The 23,012-nt window shown below is 43.9% G+C and overlaps 1 protein-coding gene across 2 annotated transcripts in view; it reads right to left on the reverse strand.

The window, feature by feature from the left end:
* LOC127049906 (sodium/potassium/calcium exchanger 3-like) overlaps positions 1–23,012 on the reverse strand; it is a 500,507-nt gene that overhangs the window by 168,880 nt on the left and 308,615 nt on the right. For both annotated transcript variants that reach the window (XM_050951276.1, XM_050951284.1), the window contains exons 11-15: positions 21,322–21,482; positions 20,427–20,691; positions 18,516–18,682; positions 16,021–16,135; positions 14,682–14,794 (exon numbers count right to left, since the gene is read on the reverse strand). In XM_050951276.1, the coding sequence (XP_050807233.1) occupies positions 14,682–14,794; positions 16,021–16,135; positions 18,516–18,682; positions 20,427–20,691; positions 21,322–21,482 (821 nt within the window). The remainder of the gene's footprint in view (positions 1–14,681; positions 14,795–16,020; positions 16,136–18,515; positions 18,683–20,426; positions 20,692–21,321; positions 21,483–23,012) is intronic.

Below are 23,012 nucleotides of genomic sequence, written 5' to 3' on the forward strand. Positions count from 1 at the left end.
AGAGTCCATACCCAGGCTCCCCTGTGAGATTGTACTCTTGGTTGCTAGCCTGGGCAGAAGTCCGTGCTGCCACATCTACACTACTATTGTCACCTGTGTTTTAGATTAAAGCTAACCCGGGTTTGCTTACCCATGCTGCAATTACACTTTGACTTGCAGTGTAGACGCATCCTTAGTTGGATTTACCCTATTTCCAACCAACACCGCTTCCTTCTAAATCATAGAGGGGAAAAAAAACTCAACTCCCTCCCTTTATTTAAAAACAGGAAATCCTTTCCTGGGAGACAATTGTCTACAAGCAAAGCATGGTCTGGTATTGAAATCAGGAGAAATAAACTCTCCTTTGAGGTTTGGCTTGTAATCACATAGCTAAGCAGAACAAGAGAATACCCTGTGTTGACTGATTATGGTTGACAGGTTTGCAAGTTCAAAACATATACAGCTTGAATTTAAATGAAGTGCTTCCCTTCTTCCCTTTCTTGCACCGCACATGCAAGGATGCTACCATGAATTCCAGATAGCTCTTGCAGTAATGAGCATTGAAGGGCAACCAGCCTAGCAGCATCTGAAGTTGAATAATAGGGAAATAATGTAATTCCAATCTCCAGTTCTGTTCTGGAAATTGCTGAGAGGAAAAGGACTTGCTGTTGCCAAAACCAAAACTGATTTTGCTCCAGGATCCATATATGTAAGAAATTATCTCATTTGATCGCAATGGCTCTGGTATATTTCCAGCCCATCCTGCTGGCAAAAGCTGAGAGTTCTGAGTCTGCTCCCAAACCTAATTTTGGTATAGCTTCTCCTGCAGTGATGAGGTTGGCATCACAAGTTAGTGAACTCTGCATTCCCTGAAATATGATGGGGTCTCCAGAGTGCAACAAACCCAGCTGTAATTCAGGACATGTGCTACATTCCTGCCTGTCTGCGTGCATTTCCTTACTGGACAGTTTTGAGCTGGGCTGCTGTGTGAATTTCCTTTGTACAATCCAACACAATTAGTATCACCAAGGGCTTGGTTTTGAACAATGCAGGCATGTACAAACTCAAGGTAATAAGGAATGAATGCGGGAGTACAGGAGGACCGGATCCTGTGCTGAGAGCTCCCTTTGAGATCAGAAATAGGGTTGCCAACTCTCTAAATGCACAAAACCGAACATCCGTGCCTGCCCCCCTGCCCCGCCCATTCTCTGAAGCCCCACCCCCACTCACTCCATTCCCCCTCCCTCCATCGTTCGCTCTCCCCCACCCTCATTCACTTTCACCAGGATGGGGCAGGGGTTGGGGTGTGGGAGGGGATGTGGGTCCTGCCAGTACTTACTGTGGCTCCCAGGAAGTGTCTGCCAGGTCCCTGCGGCCCCTGGGTGCATAGGCGGCCAGGGGGAGGCTCCGTGCGCCGCCCTCGCAGCTCCCATTGGTCGCAGTTCCTGGCCAATGGGAGCTGTGGAGCTGCCATTCAGGGTGGGGGCAGCGCACAGAGCCTCCCTGTGCCTAGGGGCCGCAGGGACCTGGCGGCCACTTCCAGGAGCTGTGCAGAGCCAGTGAAGGTTGGAAGCCTGCCTTACCCCGCTGTGCTGTTGACTGGCCCAGCCCTGCTGCGCTGTCGAAAACCAGACTCTTGGCAACCCTAACTGGAAGCTTTTATCACTGTACATCATTCCAGCACCCAGTCATAAAAGCCTGGGATGAAGAGAATTAATCAGTCAATGCAAACTAAGTAAAGGAAGCTGCAGGGCTCAATTCTAGGCCGGCTATGCCCCTGCCTAGGGGAGTCATGAGCTCTGTTACTCCCAGTCACAGGCTATGGATATCATCAGGCTCTGGGTGAGGGGGAGAGCAGCTGCCACTCGGCTACTATTCCTCTGCCTGTGCAGATGAGCAGAGAGTGGGTGGAAAATTGGCTTCACTCCCCCAAGTCCAATACAGTTGAGCTGGCTCAGAGTGGGAAGGAAGTTGTCCCACCGCAAAGGCTGAGGCAATGGTGAAACAGAGACCCAATTGTGACTCTGTCACACCACTCAGTCTGTACCCTACCCCTGGCACAGGGCCTTGCTCAGACTGGACTGCCAGGGCCAATCCTGCCCCATGTGAACAGATGTGACTTAACATGAGTAAGGGCTGCAAAATTGGCCCCATGGTTGCTAGCACTTCAGAGGAAAACAAGACTTCACACCATGGAGGCTGAGTCGGAGGGCACACACCACTGGTGGAACAATACTTTGTCAGGCAGGACCTAGTTACACAAAACGGCTTCATGCCCAGTCAGTCGTTGTTATACTGTGATATAAATTGATGCCAACATGTGGTCATTGGTGGCACTTTTGCAAAGCACACTCATTAGCAGGTCAATATTAATACTGTACATCTGAATTTGAATAGGCCTAAGGACTAGGTTTTGTTCGAGAGCTCCTGGCCAAAGAAACAATACAGTCCCATGGCTGGAGGCAAGAACATTCCTCTGTGGGGACAGCAAGTGCTAGCCTCACCTCTCATCTCACAGGCAGTTCTCTCAGATACACCTGTGGGATTGCCCAAAACAGGAACCAGACATCAGCTTTCAACAGCCTTCACAGTTAAAGCCTGCCCCAGTGGCTGATGGGGAGATTGATCAACAGTCCGTAGTGCAGCTAGTACACTCGCTATACAGATACATAAGAAGAAAACAGATACAGGAGGGGACAGTGAGGTGAGATCAGTGACAGCTCCATTTCAAGGTGGAGCTGACCCTGCTCTCCTAAGGACGTTAAAAAATATGTCCTGGCCCAAACCTGTTCTGATTACTGAATGTGCTGCAGGTTCACTAAGGCTGCCAGATGAAGACTCTGAGAAGCACCTGGAAGAAAGATAGGAAACCTTTTCCGTGGATGGTTTTGTTTCTGTTCTGCATTTGCTAGGCCTGCATCACTTGGCTCCCAAGGCATTTCAGAAGCAACAACCAGTTCAGGACTCTGAGTGTTGAATAACTGAAAATGTGAGGGCTGCAGGGGACAAGGATGGTGTGGTTCTTTGATGGAAAGCTGTACATGAGGGCTGGATGAATGACAGGGCCAGTACAGAGGCAGGTAGAAGGGTGTGTGACCAAACTCTGTGAACAATGAGGCGAGTTCTGAAGGAGTAAGACTGACAGGTTTTTCATACTGATAGGCCTTAACAAGTAAAGAGGCTACCTTGAATGAATTTAACTGGGATATAGATGAGATGCAGAAGGAACCAAGGTAATCCGGTGAGGAAGCTTCTTGATATTTATTTTCTTAGACAAAGGCCAGGAGGGTTTCATTTGCATCTGATTTGCAAGCTGCTTTACTTTCTGGCGGAGAAAGGATGGAGGTGGTGGTCTGAGCAACAGCTGACGGCAGTGGGAGAAACCTAAGAAGACAAGGTGGATGAGGCAAAAAAAGGAACCACCAGGGATATCACAGGTTGAGATCATGGATAATTCTCCTGAAGGAGGAGACAGCGAACAACTATGGTACCTTTCAATCTGGTCACTAACAGTAGTTGTTCTGCCCTGGAGGAAAACTAGATTGAGAACTAGCTGTATGCTTTGACCAGACTCTTGTCAATTTGTGACCAAGAAGTAAGCCAGGGACAGAAAGAAAAGAAAGAAAGAAAAGAAAGAAAGAAAAAAATCCAGTAACCCAGATTGGTGACTGCACAGGGAGAGATTTGGCTCCAGGCATCTGTGTCCAGAGGGAAAAAAAATCAGAGTGGCTTCTTGCCTCCTGGTTGCCAGGAGAGATGATCACAATGAGGTTGTCTGACATTATAAAGGAGCAGTCCACATTTTAGTCCACGTGGGAACAACTGATTCGAAAAAGGGAGATTCACTATAGCCAAGATTCACTCCAGGCCCTTGGAAAAGAACTAAAGATCACCTCGGTTGAGCCCATCTTTTCCAACATCTTCCCAGTGCCGAGTGAGAAAGGGAGAATGATATCAGAGATCAAATGATAGAAGCAGAAAAATGGAGGGCTGGAAAGGATCTTGAAGTCATTAAGCCCAGCCCCCTGCGCTGAGGCAGGACCAAATAAACCTAGACCATCCCTGGCAGGTGTTTGTCCAGCCTGTTCTTATAAACCTCCAATGATGGGGATTCCACAACCTCCCTTGGAAGCCTATTCCAGAGCTTAACTGCCCTTAGAGTTAGAAAGTTATTCCTAATAACTAACCTAAACCTCCTTTGCTGCAGATTAAACCTATTAATTCTTGTCCTACCTTCAGTGGACACAGAGAGAACAAATGATCACTGTCCTTTTTATAGCAGTCCTTAACATAATTGAAGACTGGTATTTGCTCTCTCCTGAGCCTTCTTTTTTCAAGACTAAACATGCCCAGTTTTTTCAACTTTTCCTCATAGGTCAGGTTTTCTAAACCATTGATCATTTTTGTTGCTCTCCTCTGGACTCTCTCCAATTTGTCCACATCTTTCCTAAAGTGTGGCCACCAAGAATTAGACACAGTACTCCAGGTGAGATCTCACCAATGCTGAAAAAAGCAGGATAATTACTTTCCATATCTTACATACCATACTCCTGTTAATACACCCCAGAATATTAGCCTTTTTCACAGCTGCATCACACTGTTGACTCATATTCAATTTGTGATCCACAGTATTACCATCTAGCCAGTTATTCTCCATTTTGTAGTTATGCATTTGAATTTTTCCTTCCTATGTGTAGTACTTTGCATTTTCTTTATTGAATTTCATCTTGTTGATTTCAGACCACTTCTCCAATTTGTCAAGGTTGTTTAGAACTCTAAACTTGTTCTCCAAAATGCTTACCATCCTTCCCAGCTTGGTGTCATCTGCAAACTTTAGAAGCCTACTCTCCACTCCATTATCCAAGTCATTTATTAAAATATTTAACAGTACCAGATCCAGGACTGACCCCTGGGGGACCCAACTAGATACACCTTCCCAGTTTGGCAGCAAACCATTGATAACTACTTTTTGAGCATGGTCTGTCAACCAGTTGTGCACCCACCTTAGAGTAATTTCATCTAGACCACATTTCCTTAGCCTGCTTATGAGACTGTCATGTGGGACTGTTTCAAAGGCCTTACTAAAATCAAGATATATCACATCTATTTCTACTCCTCCATCCACTAGGGCATTAGCTCTGTCAAAGAAGGTATGATTTGTTCTTGACAATTCCATGCTGGCTATTCCTTATGATCCCATTATCCTCCAGGTGCTTACAAACTGATTGTTTAATAATTTGATACAGTATCTTTCCAGAGATCAAAGTTTGGCTCACTGGTCTATAATTCTCGTTCGTCTTTGTTCTCCTTTTTAGAGATAGGTTCTGTGTTTGTCCTTCTCTAGTCTTCTGGGACCTCACCTGTCCTCCGTGAGATGCTGAAGGTAATTGCTAGTGGTTCCAAGATAGCTTCAGCTAGTTCCTTAAGTACCCTAGGATGAATTTCATCAGGCCCTGCCAGCTTGAATACATCTAATTTAATATTCTTTAACCTGTTCTTTATCTATTTTGGCTTGCATTCTTTCTCGCTTGTTGTTAATATTAACTGTGTTGAGATTCTGATGACCATTAATCTTTTCAGTTAAGATTGAAGCAAAATAAGCATAAAACACCTCAGCTTTCCTAATGTCATGAGTTATTAGCTCTCCTTCTTCACTAAGTAGAAGACCTACTCTTTCCTTTATCTTTCTTTTACACTCTAATGTACAGTAACTCCTCACTTAAAGTCATCCCAGTTAATGTTGTTTCGTTGCTTATCAATTAGGGAACATGCTCGTTTAAAGTTGTGTAATGCTCCCTTATAAAGTTGTTTGGCAGCCGCCTGCTTTGTCCACTGCTTGCAGAAAGAGCAACCCATTGCAGCTAGCTGGTGGGGGCTTGGAACCAGGATGGACCAGAAGCCCCCCATCAGCTCTTCGCTCCCCTAAGTTCCCTGTGCGGCAGCTGCCCAGCAGGCTATCAATTGCCAGCAGTTCAGCTGTCCCTCCCCCCTACTGCCAAGTGCTGCTCCTGCCCTCTGCCTTGGAGCTGCTCTCAGGAGCCTCCTGCTTTCTGTGCAGGGGAGGAGGGAAGAGGGGAGCTAATGTCAGGGTGTCCCCCTCCCCCCTGTTCCTGCCCCCCGCTTACCCCTTCTCCATATAGAGCAGGGTGGGGACAAGATAGGGCTCAGGATGGAGAAAACTTGCTGGTCGCAGCTGCTGTCTCAACTTCCTGATCTTTTTAAAGACAATGTACTTAGAGTGGTGTCAGCGTACTTAACGGGGCAATGCGCATCTCTCTCTCTCTCCCACACACAGGGTGTGTCTCTCTGTCTCTGTTTGCCATGCTGTCTCCCCTCCCTCCATTCGTGCTGCCCTGTAGAGTGTGAGGCTACATTAACAACAACGTGTCAACCCTTGAGGGCTCAGCCTAGTGCTAGTTCATCATTTAGCAGTAAGGCATTCCCTGGGAAATATCTCACCCTCTAACTTCACCACCTCAACCAAGCTTCACAATCACCATTGCTGTGTACAGTATTAAATCGTTTGTTTAAAACTTGTACTGTGTGTGTGTGTGTGTATATATATATATATATATATATATAGTTTTTTGTCTGGTGAAAAAAATTTCCCTTGAACCTAGCCCCCTGCCCCCCTTTACATCAATTCTTATGGGGAAATTGGATTCGTTTAACATCGTTTCGCTTAGTCTCATTTTTCAGGAACAGAACTACAACATTAAGCGAGGAATTGCTGTATTTAAAGAATCCCTTCTTATTGCCTTTTATATCCTTTGCTAGGTGTAACTCATTTTGGGCCTTAGCCTTTCTGATTTTGTCCCTACATGCTTGTGCTATTCTTCTGTACTCCTTAGCAATCTGTCCATGTTTCCACTTCCTGAAGGATTCCTTTTTGATTCTGATGAATGATGCACCCATTTTGTAGATTCTCAGGGCACTGGAATAATGCCTTCTGTGATGAGTGACGTTTTGGATTAGGTCTCCATTTATGCAGATGGGTACCAACAGCCTTCATTCAAAATGCAGATGTGCTTGACACTACTTGGGAAAGTGGGAGGAGGGGAACTTCCACAAACTCAAACAATATGGCGCAGGATTCCACACACATAACAAGAGACAAGAAAGAGATTTTTTCTGAAATAAAAACTGAAGAATAAAATAATACATGCACTAAAACGTACACTCACCAAAGCAAAGAGCATGGGAAACAAGCCACCAGAACCAGGAGTGTCACTTACAGTGGGGAAGCTTGGGCACTGAACTGGGACTCTGAGTTCTATTCCCAGCTCTGACCTGCTGTGTGAGCTTAGGGAAGTCAATTCATCTCTCTCTGACTGGTTCCTTTCCCAGTAAGATTTTTTTTTCAGGGTCTCTGTTTATCTTATGTGTTTGTACTGAGCAAGATTTTTAAGGATATTTAGGTGCCAAAGATTTCAGTTGGAGATAGATGCCTCCAGTGACTAGGATGATGGCCCTTGCTTTCAGTTGGGGCCGTTAGGTGCGGCTGTAATACACATAATAAATAATACTGCTCTATTACTAAGGAGGCAGAACTGGGACCTTTTGGGATGAGTCTCATCACAGCACTGTTAGTACTGATCAGTACAATCTATCCAGAGTTTCTGTGATATGTTAAAGGTATTTACAAAGCTAGTGAGCTACAATTCAGCAAACAAAAGAATGCCGACCTCATGTCCTAATATCTCTGTGGCTCAATGGACCCTCTGTAAAATAGGCACAGGAATCCTGCTTTACAGTGGTTCTGTGAGGCTTACTGTTTGTAAGACACTTGGAGATCCTTGGATGAAGCACAACACAGTGTTAACAACACAATGGGGCCTCACTTTCAGAACTTTACCACTTAAACCTATTTCCTGCTATGAGCACTTGATCGGCTGGTTAGTGGGTGAAACCACATTACCACAGAAGGTTAAAAAAATGTCAGCATCTATAAAATCATAGCACAGCACACTGCCAGTTGTATCCACACATCACGATACCCAAGCTTGTCACATAGACAAAGAAAAAGAAATCAGATTCTGCTCCACATTTCACCAGTGTAAAACCAGCATAATGCCATTGATTTCCTCTGGATTTACACCAGTGTAAATGAGAGCAGAATTTGGCCACTGGTGATTATAAATCAGATGGGACAAAACAACAGACATAGAGGGATTTCACCAGACATTACATAGGAGAACAGTCTAGGAGCAGATGTCAAATGGATTCTTGCCCTGCCCATTCTCCTCCATCAGGAGGATCCCTCTAGGGTTCCCCACAGGCAGCCTCACTGACCTAGCCACAGGAAGGGGCGGGCAGCATTAGTATGTGACTAGGGATGTGTCTACACTGTGTTTTAAAACCCATAGCAGCGAGTTTCAGAGTCTACAGACTGGGGCTTGTGCTATGGCACTAAAACCAGCTGAGGAGACACTGGGCTGAAGCCCAGGGTGCGGGATGGGTCTGAGTCCAAGCTCCAGCACAAGCAGCAACATCTACAGTGTTGATTTTAGCACCACAGCGCAAGCCCTGAGCGCCCAAGTTGGTAGACTCAGACTCACTGCCATGGTTTTAAAACACAGTGTAAACATATCCTTGGTGCTGCAGAAGCCCTCCTGGCAGATACTGATGAAGGGATGTACTGAATCAATGTTTCACTGGCTGCTCTGTCCAGGACCTTGTCCCAACCAGCTAAATCCTTCCAGCTTCTGGGCTGCACGGTCATCACAGACCCGTTGGCTGCTTTCTGTCACCATTACCTTCCCAGCAAGCAGGCTAACCAGTTCAGGGACCCTGTGGATGGGTTTCCTCTGATGGACGATGGCATGAGCCCAAGCTAACTCTGGCCCCAGGAGCGCATGATATGGATGAAATCCTGCCATTCTCCCCACCCCGAAATCAATGGCTAAACTCCCAGGATTTCACCCTATGTGTTTTAAGATATTCATCCTGGACTGATTCAGCAGAGCATGGAAGCACGTGCCTAACTTTAAGCATGGACCTAAATCCCATTGACTTAATGTGACAAACATGTACTCAAGTGAAGAGATGGTTGGGAATTTTCCATCAAAAGGATTTTTCTATGGAAAATGAGGTTTCACAAAATCAAAATTTTTTCACAGAAAAACTTCAATTCTGCCAACATTTAAAAAAAATATTTCTTTCAGGAAAACCGAAACATTATTTTGTTTTGGATCAGGCTGTCATGAATTGAAAGGTTTTGATTTGTTGAAATGACCTGAAATGGCTTGTTCAATATTAAACTTCATTTCCCTATGGCACTGAAGCAAATGAACCTATTCACATGTTTAAAGTTACTTGTGCGCTTAAGCGCATTTCTGGACTGGAGGCTTCACTTTTAGCCCACCTACTCTTTCCACCAGTGTCTTTGCTCCATTGGTCTTAAAGCTACAAGTGCCTTAACAGTTTGTTTATTAAAATGCATTTACCCTCTGCTTTCTCTCAAATTTAATTTCAAATCCCCTCATCCGGCTGTGGCACGATTCAGTTATCTTGCTCATTCTGGTGGGGGTAATTTGCAGTTTTGTATGGTAATTTAAAAGTAATTATGCTCAAACTGGCTTTTCTTTTTTTAATCTTTTCTTGTGTGTGTGGGGGGAGAGGGGGCGAATGCTTCAAAGCTTCAGAAATAGCTTTGGGGACTTCCTCTTTTGGATGAGGCAATCCAAATGGGAAGTTGGGAATCAGCCAAACATTTACAGAAATGGTAATTATTAGCTTTGAAACCTTCCAGTGTTTAACATGTAAGCAAAGTCATATTTGTCTGTTAAAACCATGGGCCCAGTTGTGCAGGGCCTTAATGATGTGAGTAAGTCTTGTTCGTGTGAGGAGTCCTAACACTTATTTTCACAAATCCCTCAGCATAATCTTCGTGTGGTTGTCTTCTCTATGTTTAGTCCAGTACCAGGCACACTGATGGGGTTGAATAAATAATGAACAATCATAATTCACAAGTGTTGTCAGTGTCAGTGGACTAAATCTGAGCCAAGTGGAATCTAGTCCTTACACGCCAAATACAGTTTTTAGTTTAGCTAATTGTGGATTCTGGGCTAAATCCATGAACTTGAAGTAAATAGTGAGGAAACACTCATTGCGGATTATAGGGTTGTTTGTAAAACTGCTTTTTAAACATGTGACCACATTGCACAACAAATAATCTGGATAAATTAAACAGAGAGGACATTGTTACACATGCATGAAAGCAGTCTACTCATGTTCAGCCTCTTGTTTATGTCCCTTTTAGAGGAAAAACACAACAAATATAGGGATGAGCTACGATCTAGAAAAATGAATTTGATTCCTACTACAGTAAATTTAGTTTTGTTTTTAACCCCAGCCTCTTTTCCCAGTCCAAGTGAAATGTCAGAGTTCTGTCATAAAGTCACTACTCCTCCACACAGAGACTTTAACTTTGGATCTTTAGTCAAGATCAAAAGTATCATTATTCATGGAAGATGTTTAATACGTTGAAGCTTAAAACGATGAATAGGTGAAATAGAGGCACAGATCTTTTTGATATGCACTGAGTTTTAATTAGTCCTTTGCGCTCTCTTAGCGCCACGTGAGTGGGGTAGGGCAGGAGAGCTTCCACTGCTGCTATTTTTATTAGGTATTAGGAAAAAGTTTCTACAGATAAGGGTAGTTAAACTCTGGAATAGGCTTCCAGGAGAGGTTGAGGGGTCCCTGAACTGAGTGGGGGTCTCTAGGTGCTGTTGTAATACAGAATCATATTTGAAAGCCACTAAGTGTTGTTTATTGCTTTAAGTGTACGTAGTGCCACCAGTGGAGGTGTTTAAGAACTGGTTGGACGGACACCTGCCAGGGATAGTCTCGGTATATCAGGCCTCAGTGCAGGGGGCTGGACTTGATGACTTCTCAAAGTTTTTTCCAGCCTTACCTTTCTAGGATTCTGTATTACTGCAGATCCTTGAGACCCCTACTCAGATTGGGACCCCATCAGGTTAGGTGCTGTATGGACACATAGTAAGAGCAAGTTCCTGCCCCACAGAGCTTCCTATGTAAATAAACAAGGCTGATAAAGGGTGGGAGGTGAAATAGAGGCACAGAAAGGGGCAGTCACTTGCCCCAGGTCACACACAGAGCAGATCACTGGCACAGCTGGGAACAGAAGCCAGGTCTCCTGAGCCCCAGTACTCTACCCATTGGATCACACTGCCTCTAAATAATGAACATGCCCTGAAGACAGACAGGGGACCGCAGTCTTCAGGGATGCCAGGTAATATGCACTGCATTCACTTAAAGCAATAAGCAACACCTACTGGCTTTGTTCAATAGGGTGCCAAAGTTTAATCCATGTGCAAAGGTCTTTGTTCCTCTTATGAATTAATCCTGGATGCATTTGTGGGAGTGGGAAAACCTTCCTGCCAATTCCTGATCCTTGAATGCCTGACTGTGTGCCTTTAATGTTCCTTTATCACACAGGGTGTTGGTTGGGATAGATTAGGGTACGGGGCGGGGAGAGAAACCCATGAAACAAAAAAGCAGCAGCTTCACTTTGCAGGACTTGAAAGCTCATCTGGCTGGCAGGAACTGGCAATGGCACGTGTCAGTTCCATCATCAGGAGCTGTTTGGCTCAATGCCATCAGAAAGCACTTTCCTGTGCATCTTAGGCCTGGTCCACACTACACAGTTAAATCGATTTAAACAGCGTTAAATCGATTTAACTCCGTACCCGTCCACACTAGAAGGCACTTTAAATCGATTTTAAGGGCTCTTAAAATCGATTTCTGTATTCCTCCCCAACGAGAGGAGTAACCCTAAAATCGATATTACTATATTGATTTAGGGTTAGTGTGGATGGAAATCGAAGTTATTGGTCTCATTCCTTTAATGTAGCTACCCAGAGTGCACCGCTCCGGAAATCGATGCTAGACTAGGACCATGGACGCACACCACCGAATTAATGTGCCCTAGTGTGGACGCATAAAATCGATTTTATATTATCGGTTTTATAAAACCGGTTTTAGTAATTTCGATTTTATGCTGTAGTGTAGACGTAGCCTTAGGAGGGATACCCTCTCCTGAGCCCTCAGGAGGTCTGCTGGAGAGCAGCAGAGCGAAGGTACAACCATGCAAGAGCAAGCCCTGCTCACTAGCACTCCTAATCCCTTTGAATTTCACAAGACCCAGGGGTTTTTCACTATGGTCTTGATGGTCCCTAAGTCTGTGGGTGCTGGGGATAGTGGATGCCATAGGCCCATGACAGCCCTTGCTTGCAGCAGGTGGGCAAGGATAGGGTGGGGTGTGGTTACACCCTTGACTCTAGCCCCACAAAACTTTGGCCAGCTGAGCTGTCACAGGGGTGCAAACCTTTGCTGCTGATATAGGCTCAGGAGCAAGAAGGAAGCACAGTACAGGCCTCGTTAGCCAGGCATGTTGGGCTCGATCCTGCAACGTGCTGAGTGCTCTGGGCCTGACCTGGTGAGACACTTCAGCACATGCTTAAATTAAGCACAGGAGCAGTTTCACAGCCTGAAGCATAGACATTCCTGCTGGTTCCACTAAAGTGCACTCTTAGTAACTGCCTTGACATCTTACTTAGATTTGCAAGATTTTGGGGGCAGGGACTGTGTTTTTTGTTCTGTGTTTGTACTGTGCCCAGCATGGTGGGGTTCTGGTCCATGACTAGGGCTTGTAGATGGTATGGTAACATAAATAACGATGATAATTAAAAGGAGATGGTGTAATTGTGTCATTCAGTGACAAACATTGGAGAAAAAGGAAAAGTCAGATTTCAAAACTGCATTTTCCTTTTTCAAAAGTCTTTAGTCTGAATATCTGAAGTACAAGATATGGGGGTTTGCAACAGAACGACACGGTCTAGTGTCTTCTCTAAACAAGTTTAAATGATGTTACCAACTTCCCCAAAAGAATGAAGCATAATGAAAAATTGTTTCCTCAGAATAATTAAAAAAGCTATTTTAAAGTATATCAGAACAATTGCTGTTGGGGTGACCTTGAGGCTAGACACAACAGTTTTTCTTCCTACATTTTCTATAATTACTGCAATGTATGACATGTATGAAAAATGCACTCTTCATTGATCAGATTTAGCACTGTCTCAAAAATTAGCCAATTATTTTTTCTAAAACTTCCCAAATGACAGAAAAAGAGTGATTCCTCTGTTGTTCCCCCCTCCATTAGTCATGTTCTCCCCCCTCACAAGAAACAGAACATAATCTCAAACGTACATGATTACTGCAGCTTCACAAACAAATTCCAAATGTATCGGTAATCTAGGAGATAGAGGGACCAGGCACTAAAATACCTGTTATCAAATTTTTCCTCACCAATCAGCTACACAGGAAGATATAAAGTGAAGGCGAGCATGAGACAATAAGGGACAGATACTCAGTGGGTGTTTTGTTATAACTCCAATGACTTCCATGAAGCTATGACAATTTACACCCAATGAGGATCTACGCCTGAGTATCAAAAGATTGTTCCACAGGTAACGCTGTACAAATGTTATATACAAAAATCAGTATTAACAGAATGTTAAGGTTGCAAAGTCAAACACTCAAATGTTAGGAAATGCCAGAATTAAGGTTGCCTGTGCAACCTTAATTTGCCCATCTTCTGGGTATATGTTATGATACAGTCTATATCTACATGATCACCATAGTATCTTAGTGTTTTCCATTTAAAATTAATAGCAATACAAAGTCTCTAGAGGACTTGGGGGAGTCTCTGATACTTCTCCCTTTATGGGCACTCTAACACTCTGGTTTTTGACCACCATCACACATTTGGTAAATATTTTCATGGAATTATCCCCAACAAGGTCCAGGTCATTTCCCTGAGTAGTTAGTTATCTTATTATCTTGCAATATTAAGAAGCAGTTCAAATGATTCCTTCCTATGTGCATCACCTTGCACTTGCCAACAAAAAATTTAATCTGATATCATGTTGCCTAGTCACCTAATTTTGTTAGATTGCTCTTGATCCTCACAGTCTTCTCTAGTCTTAACTCACCTAAATAATTTTTTGTCACTTGCAAATACAACCATCTCACTATTCCCTCCCTTTTCCAGATTATCAATTGATCGATTAAACAACAATGGTCTTAATATAGTTCCTTAGGGCACCCCCACTGTTAAACTTCTCCTATGCTGAAATCTGATCATTTATTCCTACACTTTGTTTTCTGCCAAGTTAGTGATATTCTGATTCATGGTAGTGTTTTACCCATCATCCTGTGAATACTTAGTTTTCTTAACAGCCTCCTTCATGTACTAGTTTATTGACATGCTCCAACAATTCTGATGGCTTAGTGAGGCATGATTTTCCTTTCCAGAAGCTATACCCGTTTGTTCCTATCTAAACCTTTTCATCTATGTGTTTTATCATTTTATTTTTATCCCTTCAGAGTAGAGCTCTCAGTCTATTATTAATCAATTTATGTCTCTCTCATGTATCTATTCAAAATACAGTATAATATGGTATCTTATTGCAGTTTGGGCTATTGCATTCAACGGGAAATAAAAGTACTCATGCCACAAATCCTAGAATGAATTAACTACAATTTCCTACATCATACATAGGTATTGTTATTTGCTCACTCAAATTTCAACTGAAAGAACTTTTACCTGACAGACAACATGACAGGAGCCCAAAAGAAATATTTGTACTTAATAAAAAATAATCAAACACAGGACTTACATATGAACCATAATCCACTGCTAGAGTCTGCAGAGCCCATGGGAGACCCAGGCCAATTAAAATGTCAAAAACATTACTTCCAATGGAGTTCGACACAGCCATATCCCCCATGCCTGCAGAAACAGGAAACCGGATACAATCAGGCATTTCAGTAAAGGCTTCTTGCTCTTCAACAAGAATATCTGCATCTGAATTACTCCTGACTCTGCATAGATTAACACTAGCTAGATTTGGCCTCCTAAAGCAGTACTGCCAACTCAGTTCTTCTTAAAGCTCCAGCTTCTGGAGTCATGGGAAATCTGTTTTAACTAAAAATAATTTTCCAGCCCTCCTGATTGCAGAGAAAAGCTAGAGAAAATGACTCAAGTGCCCCCAAAGTCTCAGAAACCAGAAGAAGGCAAATAAACAGAAGCCCAATTTAAAAAATCCTTAATTTTCAAGTTAACCATGTTTTTTTGAGTGCTTGGCATTGGCTATGCTGCTAAAGCAAGGTCCAGATTCGGTAATGGCCTTTACTATCTCTGTGATGGCAAGTTAGTTCTAGGACAATCTCTTGTTCTCTCTGCAAATATTAAATTTCAAATCAGCATTGATTTCACTCCTCAGAACCACTCCCTGCTGCTCCTTTGGACATATGAGCATGCCACTAAAGTAGTTCAGCCACCCCACCCCCCAAATTTGACTGCTTGATATAAGTGGCCCTCCCCAAATGTTAAGTGGAACCAACACAAGACTCCAAGGACCATTCCTCTGCTCTAATGGAACTATGAGAATTTCCATCAGCTGATGAACTGCCTCTACAGGCATAAGAATTGGAAAAGAACAGAAGGACAGAGGCTGTTCTATCTCATATGTGTTATACTCCTCTGCCCATTCTGCCCTGCCCAGAGTATAGCTCTGGAAACCTATGGTTCTGAATAATACAGAGCAGATGTCCAAAGGCTGCAATGGCTTCAAGTAATTATGCCAATTAAAGATCTGTTGGAGTCTTATTTGAAACCCTTACATCTCTGCCACATCTTGGAAACCCTGGATTACAGAACCTGAGTAGCAGGCACACTAAACATCATACTCATTTTTCCAGTTGAGCTAGTAAGGGAGAGCTGGGGAATGCTCATGTCTTGCCCCTCAGCCCCAGCCTGTTTTTTTCAAAAGCTTGGACCCCCTGAGAATAGCATCTAGATACCTCAGGGAAGATGCAATTTCATATCATCCCCTTTATCGGGAAAGCTTATTTGGAGGTTAGCAATCCACACTTCCTCTGTACCTCCTTAAAAGGCAATGGACATGTAGGAGATGTTTTCACATCCATGTTTACTGATATAGGAGGCAAACCTACCTTGTCTTGCTACTATAAGGCTAGCCATGCAGTCCGGCACGCTGGTTCCAGCTGCCAGGAATGTGATACCCATGATCACATCTGGAATACCCAATGTGTAGCCAATGATCGTAACCTAGGGAAACAAATGGAACTGTCAAGAGGCTTAAATTCATTTAAAACCTAGTCAAACTTGTCCCTACATTGCAATATGTTCTAGGTCAGTTTCTATGTAAGTTTGATGGTGATGCAAAAGAACTTTTTAAAAAGGGAAAATGAAGAGAGGGAGGGGTTTAGTGGACAGGGCAACTGGTATAGGATCTGGCAACCTGAGTTCTATTCCCGCTCTGCCACTGACCATTGACAAGCCACTTCACCTCACAAGGCCTTTCATTTCTCTACGCCCTTTATCTGCTGTGACTATTTGAACTGTAAACTACTTGGGGCAGGGACTGTCTGTACGGTGCTGAGCACAACAGGGGCCTGATCTTCGCTAGGTTTTTTGCCTTCCTCTGCAGCATGGGGCACTGCTCACTTGCAGGTTTAAACTAGCATAAATGGTGGATTCTCTGGGCTTGTCTACACTTACATTTTATAGCGCTCTAACTCGCTGGCTCGGGGTGTGAAAAATCACTCCCCCCACCGCGTGCAGCAAGTTTGAGTGCTTTAAAGCGCTAGTGTGGACAGGCTCGGAGCTATTCCCCTTGCGGAGGCTGGTTACCAGGAGCGCTGGGAGAGCTCTCTGCTAGAGCTCATTCGTGACCACACTCACACTTCAAAGCGCTCCCACGGCAGTGCTTTGAAGTTTCTGGTGTAGACGCAGCCTCTGTCATTTGAAGTCTTTAAATCATGATTTGAGGATGTCCTTAACTCAGCCAGAGGTTAGGGGGCTCTGACGGGAGTGGGTGGGTGAGGTTCTGTGGTTTGCGACGTGCAGGTCAGACTAGATGATCATCATGGCCCCTTCTGGACTTAGGGTCTATGAATTAGAGCCATTAGGCATTACTATAATACAAGTAAGAATTAAATAATCATGGAAACCACAGATAACTGTATCATAAGCATACTGTATTCAGGGATATAGCCTCAAGTCAGTGCAGGTAACTTAACACAAAGGAGATACTGCTAATCATCTTTCGGTATGCATCCAATGAAGTGGGCTGTAGCCCACGAAAGCTTATGCTACATTTGTTAGTCACTAAGGTGCTGCAAGTTCTCACAATCTATTAGTGCTGTTTGAATCACTATGCATTTTGGAACTTTGGAAGCCCTTGCTTAACACAGAACTTATCAATGCAAGTTACACTTGTGGTCAAATCTGCCTACAGGGAGTGACATAAAAACGTTCATGGTATACTTGATTTCCATGCTCTCTAAAATGTAGTCTAACAAATTTGAACCATATGTTACAAGCAATCCAGTGATCCCATGTCTTCTGGTATTCCAGCTTTGGAAAGGTGGACAGGTACTCGTTCTTAAAAACAGTTCATCCTCTCAAATTAACATGGGGGGCGGCGGGGGAGACTAGTCACTCTCCAATTCCTATTTAGGGAATTAAGGCTTTCTTAAAAAATTCTTTCGCAAGATTTTGGCTTGGCTCTGAGAGAAAAACCTGACCTTAATTTTGCATTCAGTACAGGAGTTAACCGTGCATGGACTGGAAGATTTTCTTTAATTTCTGATCTCTAGTGAAGAAGGCGTGTTCAGTTCTTTAGAAATAGATTAGCTGTATTTCTGTAGTTCTAAAATCAGAGTAAGTGGTCAAACGCTCAGATGCTCAGTTACAAGTGCAGAGGCTTTATTCCAAGTACCCCCAAACCCTTCTCTGCACCCCATAACTGTCTGGTTTTTCCTCAAGACAGCTGGGATTGGAAAGGAAGCATGATCCATGCTGCATTGCTGACATTATTATAACTGGGGCTACAGAGATGTTATCACCTACCCAATTGTCTAATGAAGCCTGCAGCAGCTTAATGAACGAACAAGCACACAGGACTCTAATTGCAGAGAATAAGCCAATTACATTTGGATGGCTTCTGTTCATTCTATTGATCCCCAACCACCTTTTAAATAACAAGTTAGAAATAGATTAAGTAGTTCCTACTGAGTAGAGCAGTAATGCAGCAAAAGGCTGAGTTTCATGGCGTATCATGTGCAGGGGCTGGGCTGTACCGTTTGTCAGCCCTGCCATTCAAACTTGTTTACTCCATAGAGAAAGAGAGAACGCAATTAAAGAGCCTGATTCTCATTTACACTAAGGCCGTCTACACTATTCTGGAGGTAACATGGCCTTAAATTGTGTGTAAGTGGAATTTATTCCCAAATTAAAAACACTGGCCCCAGTGACATCAATGGGAGTTTTGCCCCGACTTCAAAGGGGCCAGCGTTGGATCCCCACCACGTAAAGGGGCTTTAGTATTTGTGGGAACTGATGCTGATGCAAAGAGATGTCCATTGATCTCAACAGGCTCTGGACCCAGCCCAAGTCAGCTTCCCGCCCTGGGTTCAATACGTACCATCCACACCATCACGTAGGATAAGGCTGCAATCCAGAGGGTAGAGGAAGCAAAGGTGACCATGAACCATTTTTCCCAGTAGGGCTTGTTACAGTTGGGGACTGTGAAGTGCAGAAGGAAGCTCAGTGGCCAGGTAAACAGCCACTTCAGGATTTCCATTTTGCCAGCTGCCAAAAACAAAAGGGGAAAACCATACGTCTCTGCCCCATCCTCTCTGCTTTAATCCTGAGCAGGATTTACTAGGTGTATTGTGCTCACAGCAAGAGCCGCTGAACCCCCTAAAAAACACATAACAAAGAGGCAGTCCTTGCCCAAGAAAATACAAGCTGAGGATAAGACAAAGGGCAGGGAGATGCAAGGGGACTGAGACGATCCCGATTACTGTGATAGGCCATGGTCATAGCACATCAGCTGCCTAGCTGCTGTCAAGTATTTTGTAGGTATCACGGAAGAAGAGAGTTTTAAGGAGGGATCAGATCTAGTGCCCTGGCTCACAGAGCCTCCTGAGAGCATTCTTAGAGCCTTCATTTTCCCCTGCTGAAGCACCATCCTCTTACTACAGCTGGGCTTTCTGGGTGAGTAGCACTGGAAAAGGACTTGCTGTGAAACCACTCTGGATCTGACAGGAGCAGTCCCTTATAGGGGCAGAGTATGCTGGTTAATTTGCAGCACTCCAGGTCTGTGTGCGCCTAGGGTTGTGACTCATCACAGATTTATAGAATTCATCCCAATTTTCAAAGGGCCAATCCCGAGCTGGCACGCCTAGTACTAGGGTGATAAAGAGTGGAACTGATGTAACGTTTGCACCCACACAGTGTTATTGCATGCTGGTAAAGGCACAGGAACAGGGCAGCACTGCATCATGAGGTGACACTGGATGTTGGCAGCCCTGGGAAGATGTCGAAGTGGGGAACAAGAAACCAAGACAGGAAAATAAACCCCAGATGTGCCCACTTGAGGCCCATCTACGTTGCCAGAGTGGTGGAAATGACACTCAGGACTTAAGGATGTTGAACATAATAGGCCAAGAGCTCATTTGCACTGAGGCCCCTTTACACTTCTCTTGAAGTATAAACAGGGACATAAAATAGGATTAAACTATATTCACATACACTTGAATCCCCTTTATATAGCCAGAGGAGCGTAAAGGGGGCTTGGTGCAGTTCAGAACTAGGCCCTGATGTCTGGTTCACCAATGTCCTGCATCTTGTGTAGTTGTTTATACCAGTGCAGAGAGATGATAAAATGCAACGGTTCTGACTGTTTGTGCAGTCCAGATGGACTATGGAGCTCATCGTGGGGGCATCTACACTAGGAATAAAGGTTTGTTCTTCCCTCATGTTAGTGAACTAGTATAAACAGGTGTTAACGTATGGAGGTAGATGTAGTCCCTAAGCTCCCCTATACTTTTAACCTGCTATCACCTGTTAAAACTACACACTGCCTTGTCTTCACTAGGATTTAACCTAACATGAGGAAAAATCCTAGTGAAGTTAAGGCAGTGTGTAGTTTTTAAAGGTGTTTACATTGACCTGTTAACATCTGTTAATAATACCACTGCCTTGTCTCCAGTAGGCATTCACCATGTGCTGTTATCAGGTTTTAGATAACACAAACAAGAACACACCTTTTTTCCTAGTCCAGACAAGTCTTAGGTGTCTGCAGCAATTACAGCAGCCTGGCTGGGTTCTGTCACATTCCATTCTACTGTTACTTCCCTCGGAGGGGAGGGGGCCTTATCTATTTAAACCGGATGGACACAATCCCATTTCATCAATGACGAGGAATTAAACCATTACGGTCAGAACGATGGGGTTATCAGAGAAGCTCCTAGAATTTCAAATGTAACTGTCCTGCTGTTTGGTGTTTTCAGAGTTATACTAACACAAGGAAAGCCCAAGAGCTTCTTACAGGGTAAGTCAAAAGGAGTGTAAGGTCCGTCATTATCATCCTCCTCTTCCTCCTCTTCCTCATCATTCTCATTGTTCTCATTGTCCTCATTCTCGGTCTCATTTCCAGCCTCAGCCATGTCCTCGTCTCTTCGGGTCCCATTTACGCCCCTTTCAGCGGAGTTGCTGGGGCCTGTCCCGTTCTCCAAGGCATGCTTGATAGGAATTTTGATAGCCACTTCTGATTCCCCATTGGTGTAGGCTCTGCTGTTTATCAGCCTTTGCCTCTGGAAACAGAGTTACAAAGTCTTGGTGAAAAAGAGATGATAACAAAAATAAGGAGAGATCTGAAGAACTTTGTTAAAGCAGGTTTTAAAAAATATGGAGCCAGATCCTCAACTGGTGTAAATTTGACATCTACTCCTGCTGCAGATCTGACATAAATACTATCATTTCGGCAAATGAAGGACCGAGTATACCGGAATCTAAAACAGACTGACACTGAAGGCACGGGTCATATACTAATCCAAATTACACTGGTGTAAATTTGAAGCCTACTGAAGTCAATGGAATTACAGTGTTTATAAAACCAGTGTAAGTGAGATCAGAATAAGACCAATGTCTGGGAGCATCTTCTCCTTGGAGGTGGTGATGGAGAGGGAAATGGAACTCTACTGCCATTTAGTGTGATCTGGTACATTGTGTAGAAAAAGCATTCTCTTCAGGTATCTTATCAGGGAACAGTGTCAAGGAATGGCTTAGCAGCATACTTGGACACAGGGGAGGGAGATGAGAAACTCCATCAGAGCACAGAAATGCTTGTCAGTCAGTCTCCCTTCAGTCTGAAGACAGCTGTGGCAGTAGATGAGTTCAGGATGGACACAGACTCAGGCTGAGAAGCAAGGAGTAACACGTACCTCATTGATCAACATGCGACTGGCCATGGAGAGACGGGTTTTGGGAGGGAAGTGGCTGGTGATCATTATCCGGAGCCCAGCCTCAGAGAAGGAAAGTTGGTGTGGGTAGGCAGACAGGAGCTCATCCACCATGATCACCGAGGCTTTACGATGGAAATTCCCTGCAGAGAATTAACAGAGAAAGGGGTGAGGTACCTTGCTTGCTGATCCAGTGGCCCCTCTTGGAGTGAGAGAGTTCTACAACCCTCCCTCTTTTCAAAGCTAGCAGTCTGAACAGTCAACTTTGCATTAGATCAACAGGTTTTCCATCTTTTTTTCACTCTGCACACCACACCATAAGAGAGCGACCTTTTCCTCTTAACATCCTTACCCCCAGGAGCTTAGGAACCATTTGGCAAGAGTAGTCCAGGAAAGATGACCTCTATCTCCCATCCCACACTACATGGTTCTCAAAAGGTTGAATTCAGTGAACCATAAAGATTCATGGGCCTAGGGTGAGACACTCGACTTCAGACACTGGCATCAAAAGTGTCTCTTCTCTCATTCATTTCTGTCCTTGAGCAACCAGATTTTGAAATAAATCTCTCACTTGGCACACCATTGAGGTATTTCATTGCAAAATCTAACCTACTCTCAAGAACGTATCAAGCACTTACTACACACAATGATTACACTCCAAAGAGCAGATGTCCCACTGCAGTAGATGTCATCTGGTGCTTAGACCTGTGGTACTGGCTGTATTGATTCCAACAGCATAATCTTTACGTGCACAAGGATATAATCCTCACTCACCATTTCATCATGTATTGGGGCAGGTAGCTTTTGCTGTGTATCTGCGGTGCAATAGGGCAAGCTCAATGCATGATCTTGTATCCTTGGGCAGTGTACTTACTGCTGGAAAGGGGCAGCAAATCTGACAGCAAGTGAGGCACAGCTGTTCTGTGATGGCGACTTGCCTGCTGCTGACCCAATGTGCAGAACCTATCCTGAGCGGCCAGAAAAAAAGGACACACACAGGGGGCATTTCAGCTCACTCTAGTTGTACCACATGGTTGAGGTCAAAACCTGATCCGTCTGAACTCAAACAACAACATCCCATAAGTAATTTGGGACAGGGAACATCTTTTTGTTCTGCATTTGCACAGATCCTAGCACAATGGGGTTCTGGCCCATGACCGGGGCTCTAACAGGCGACCACAATTAATAACTATTATTATTGTTATTTTATCCATATTGCCACAAAGAACAATATATTCTCAGCCTTAAGTCATTAAGGAAACATTTTGCCTGTGTTTTTGCTTTGTTTTTACTGAAGTGGGAAAATATGTTATTTTTATCCTAGTATAAATCAAAATGGCGGAACTGCTGTTGCTTGAATCTTTTGTCATATCTATATTTCAAGAATGGCGCTCGCGAGAAACGTAGCAGGCCCACGGGGCTTTCGATTTTCGGGCAGAACTCAGGAATTAATAAAAATGATCCAAAAAGATTTCACAGTTCAAAATACAGAAACCCTTTTTGGACTCTCTTATTTCAGTGTGGCCAGAAAAGCAGAGTCTCAGAAAGTGATTAGAAACCTGAGACCCTTGCAATAGAATTGCACTCCAGCTTATTATGTATTATTTGTATTATTGTCCACCTAAGAGCCCTAGTCATGAAACAGCTCCCCCTAGTGCTAGGCACTACACAAA

The sequence above is a fragment of the Gopherus flavomarginatus genome, chromosome 4 (assembly GCF_025201925.1).
Source record: "Gopherus flavomarginatus isolate rGopFla2 chromosome 4, rGopFla2.mat.asm, whole genome shotgun sequence".
Taxonomy (NCBI): domain Eukaryota; kingdom Metazoa; phylum Chordata; order Testudines; family Testudinidae; genus Gopherus; species Gopherus flavomarginatus.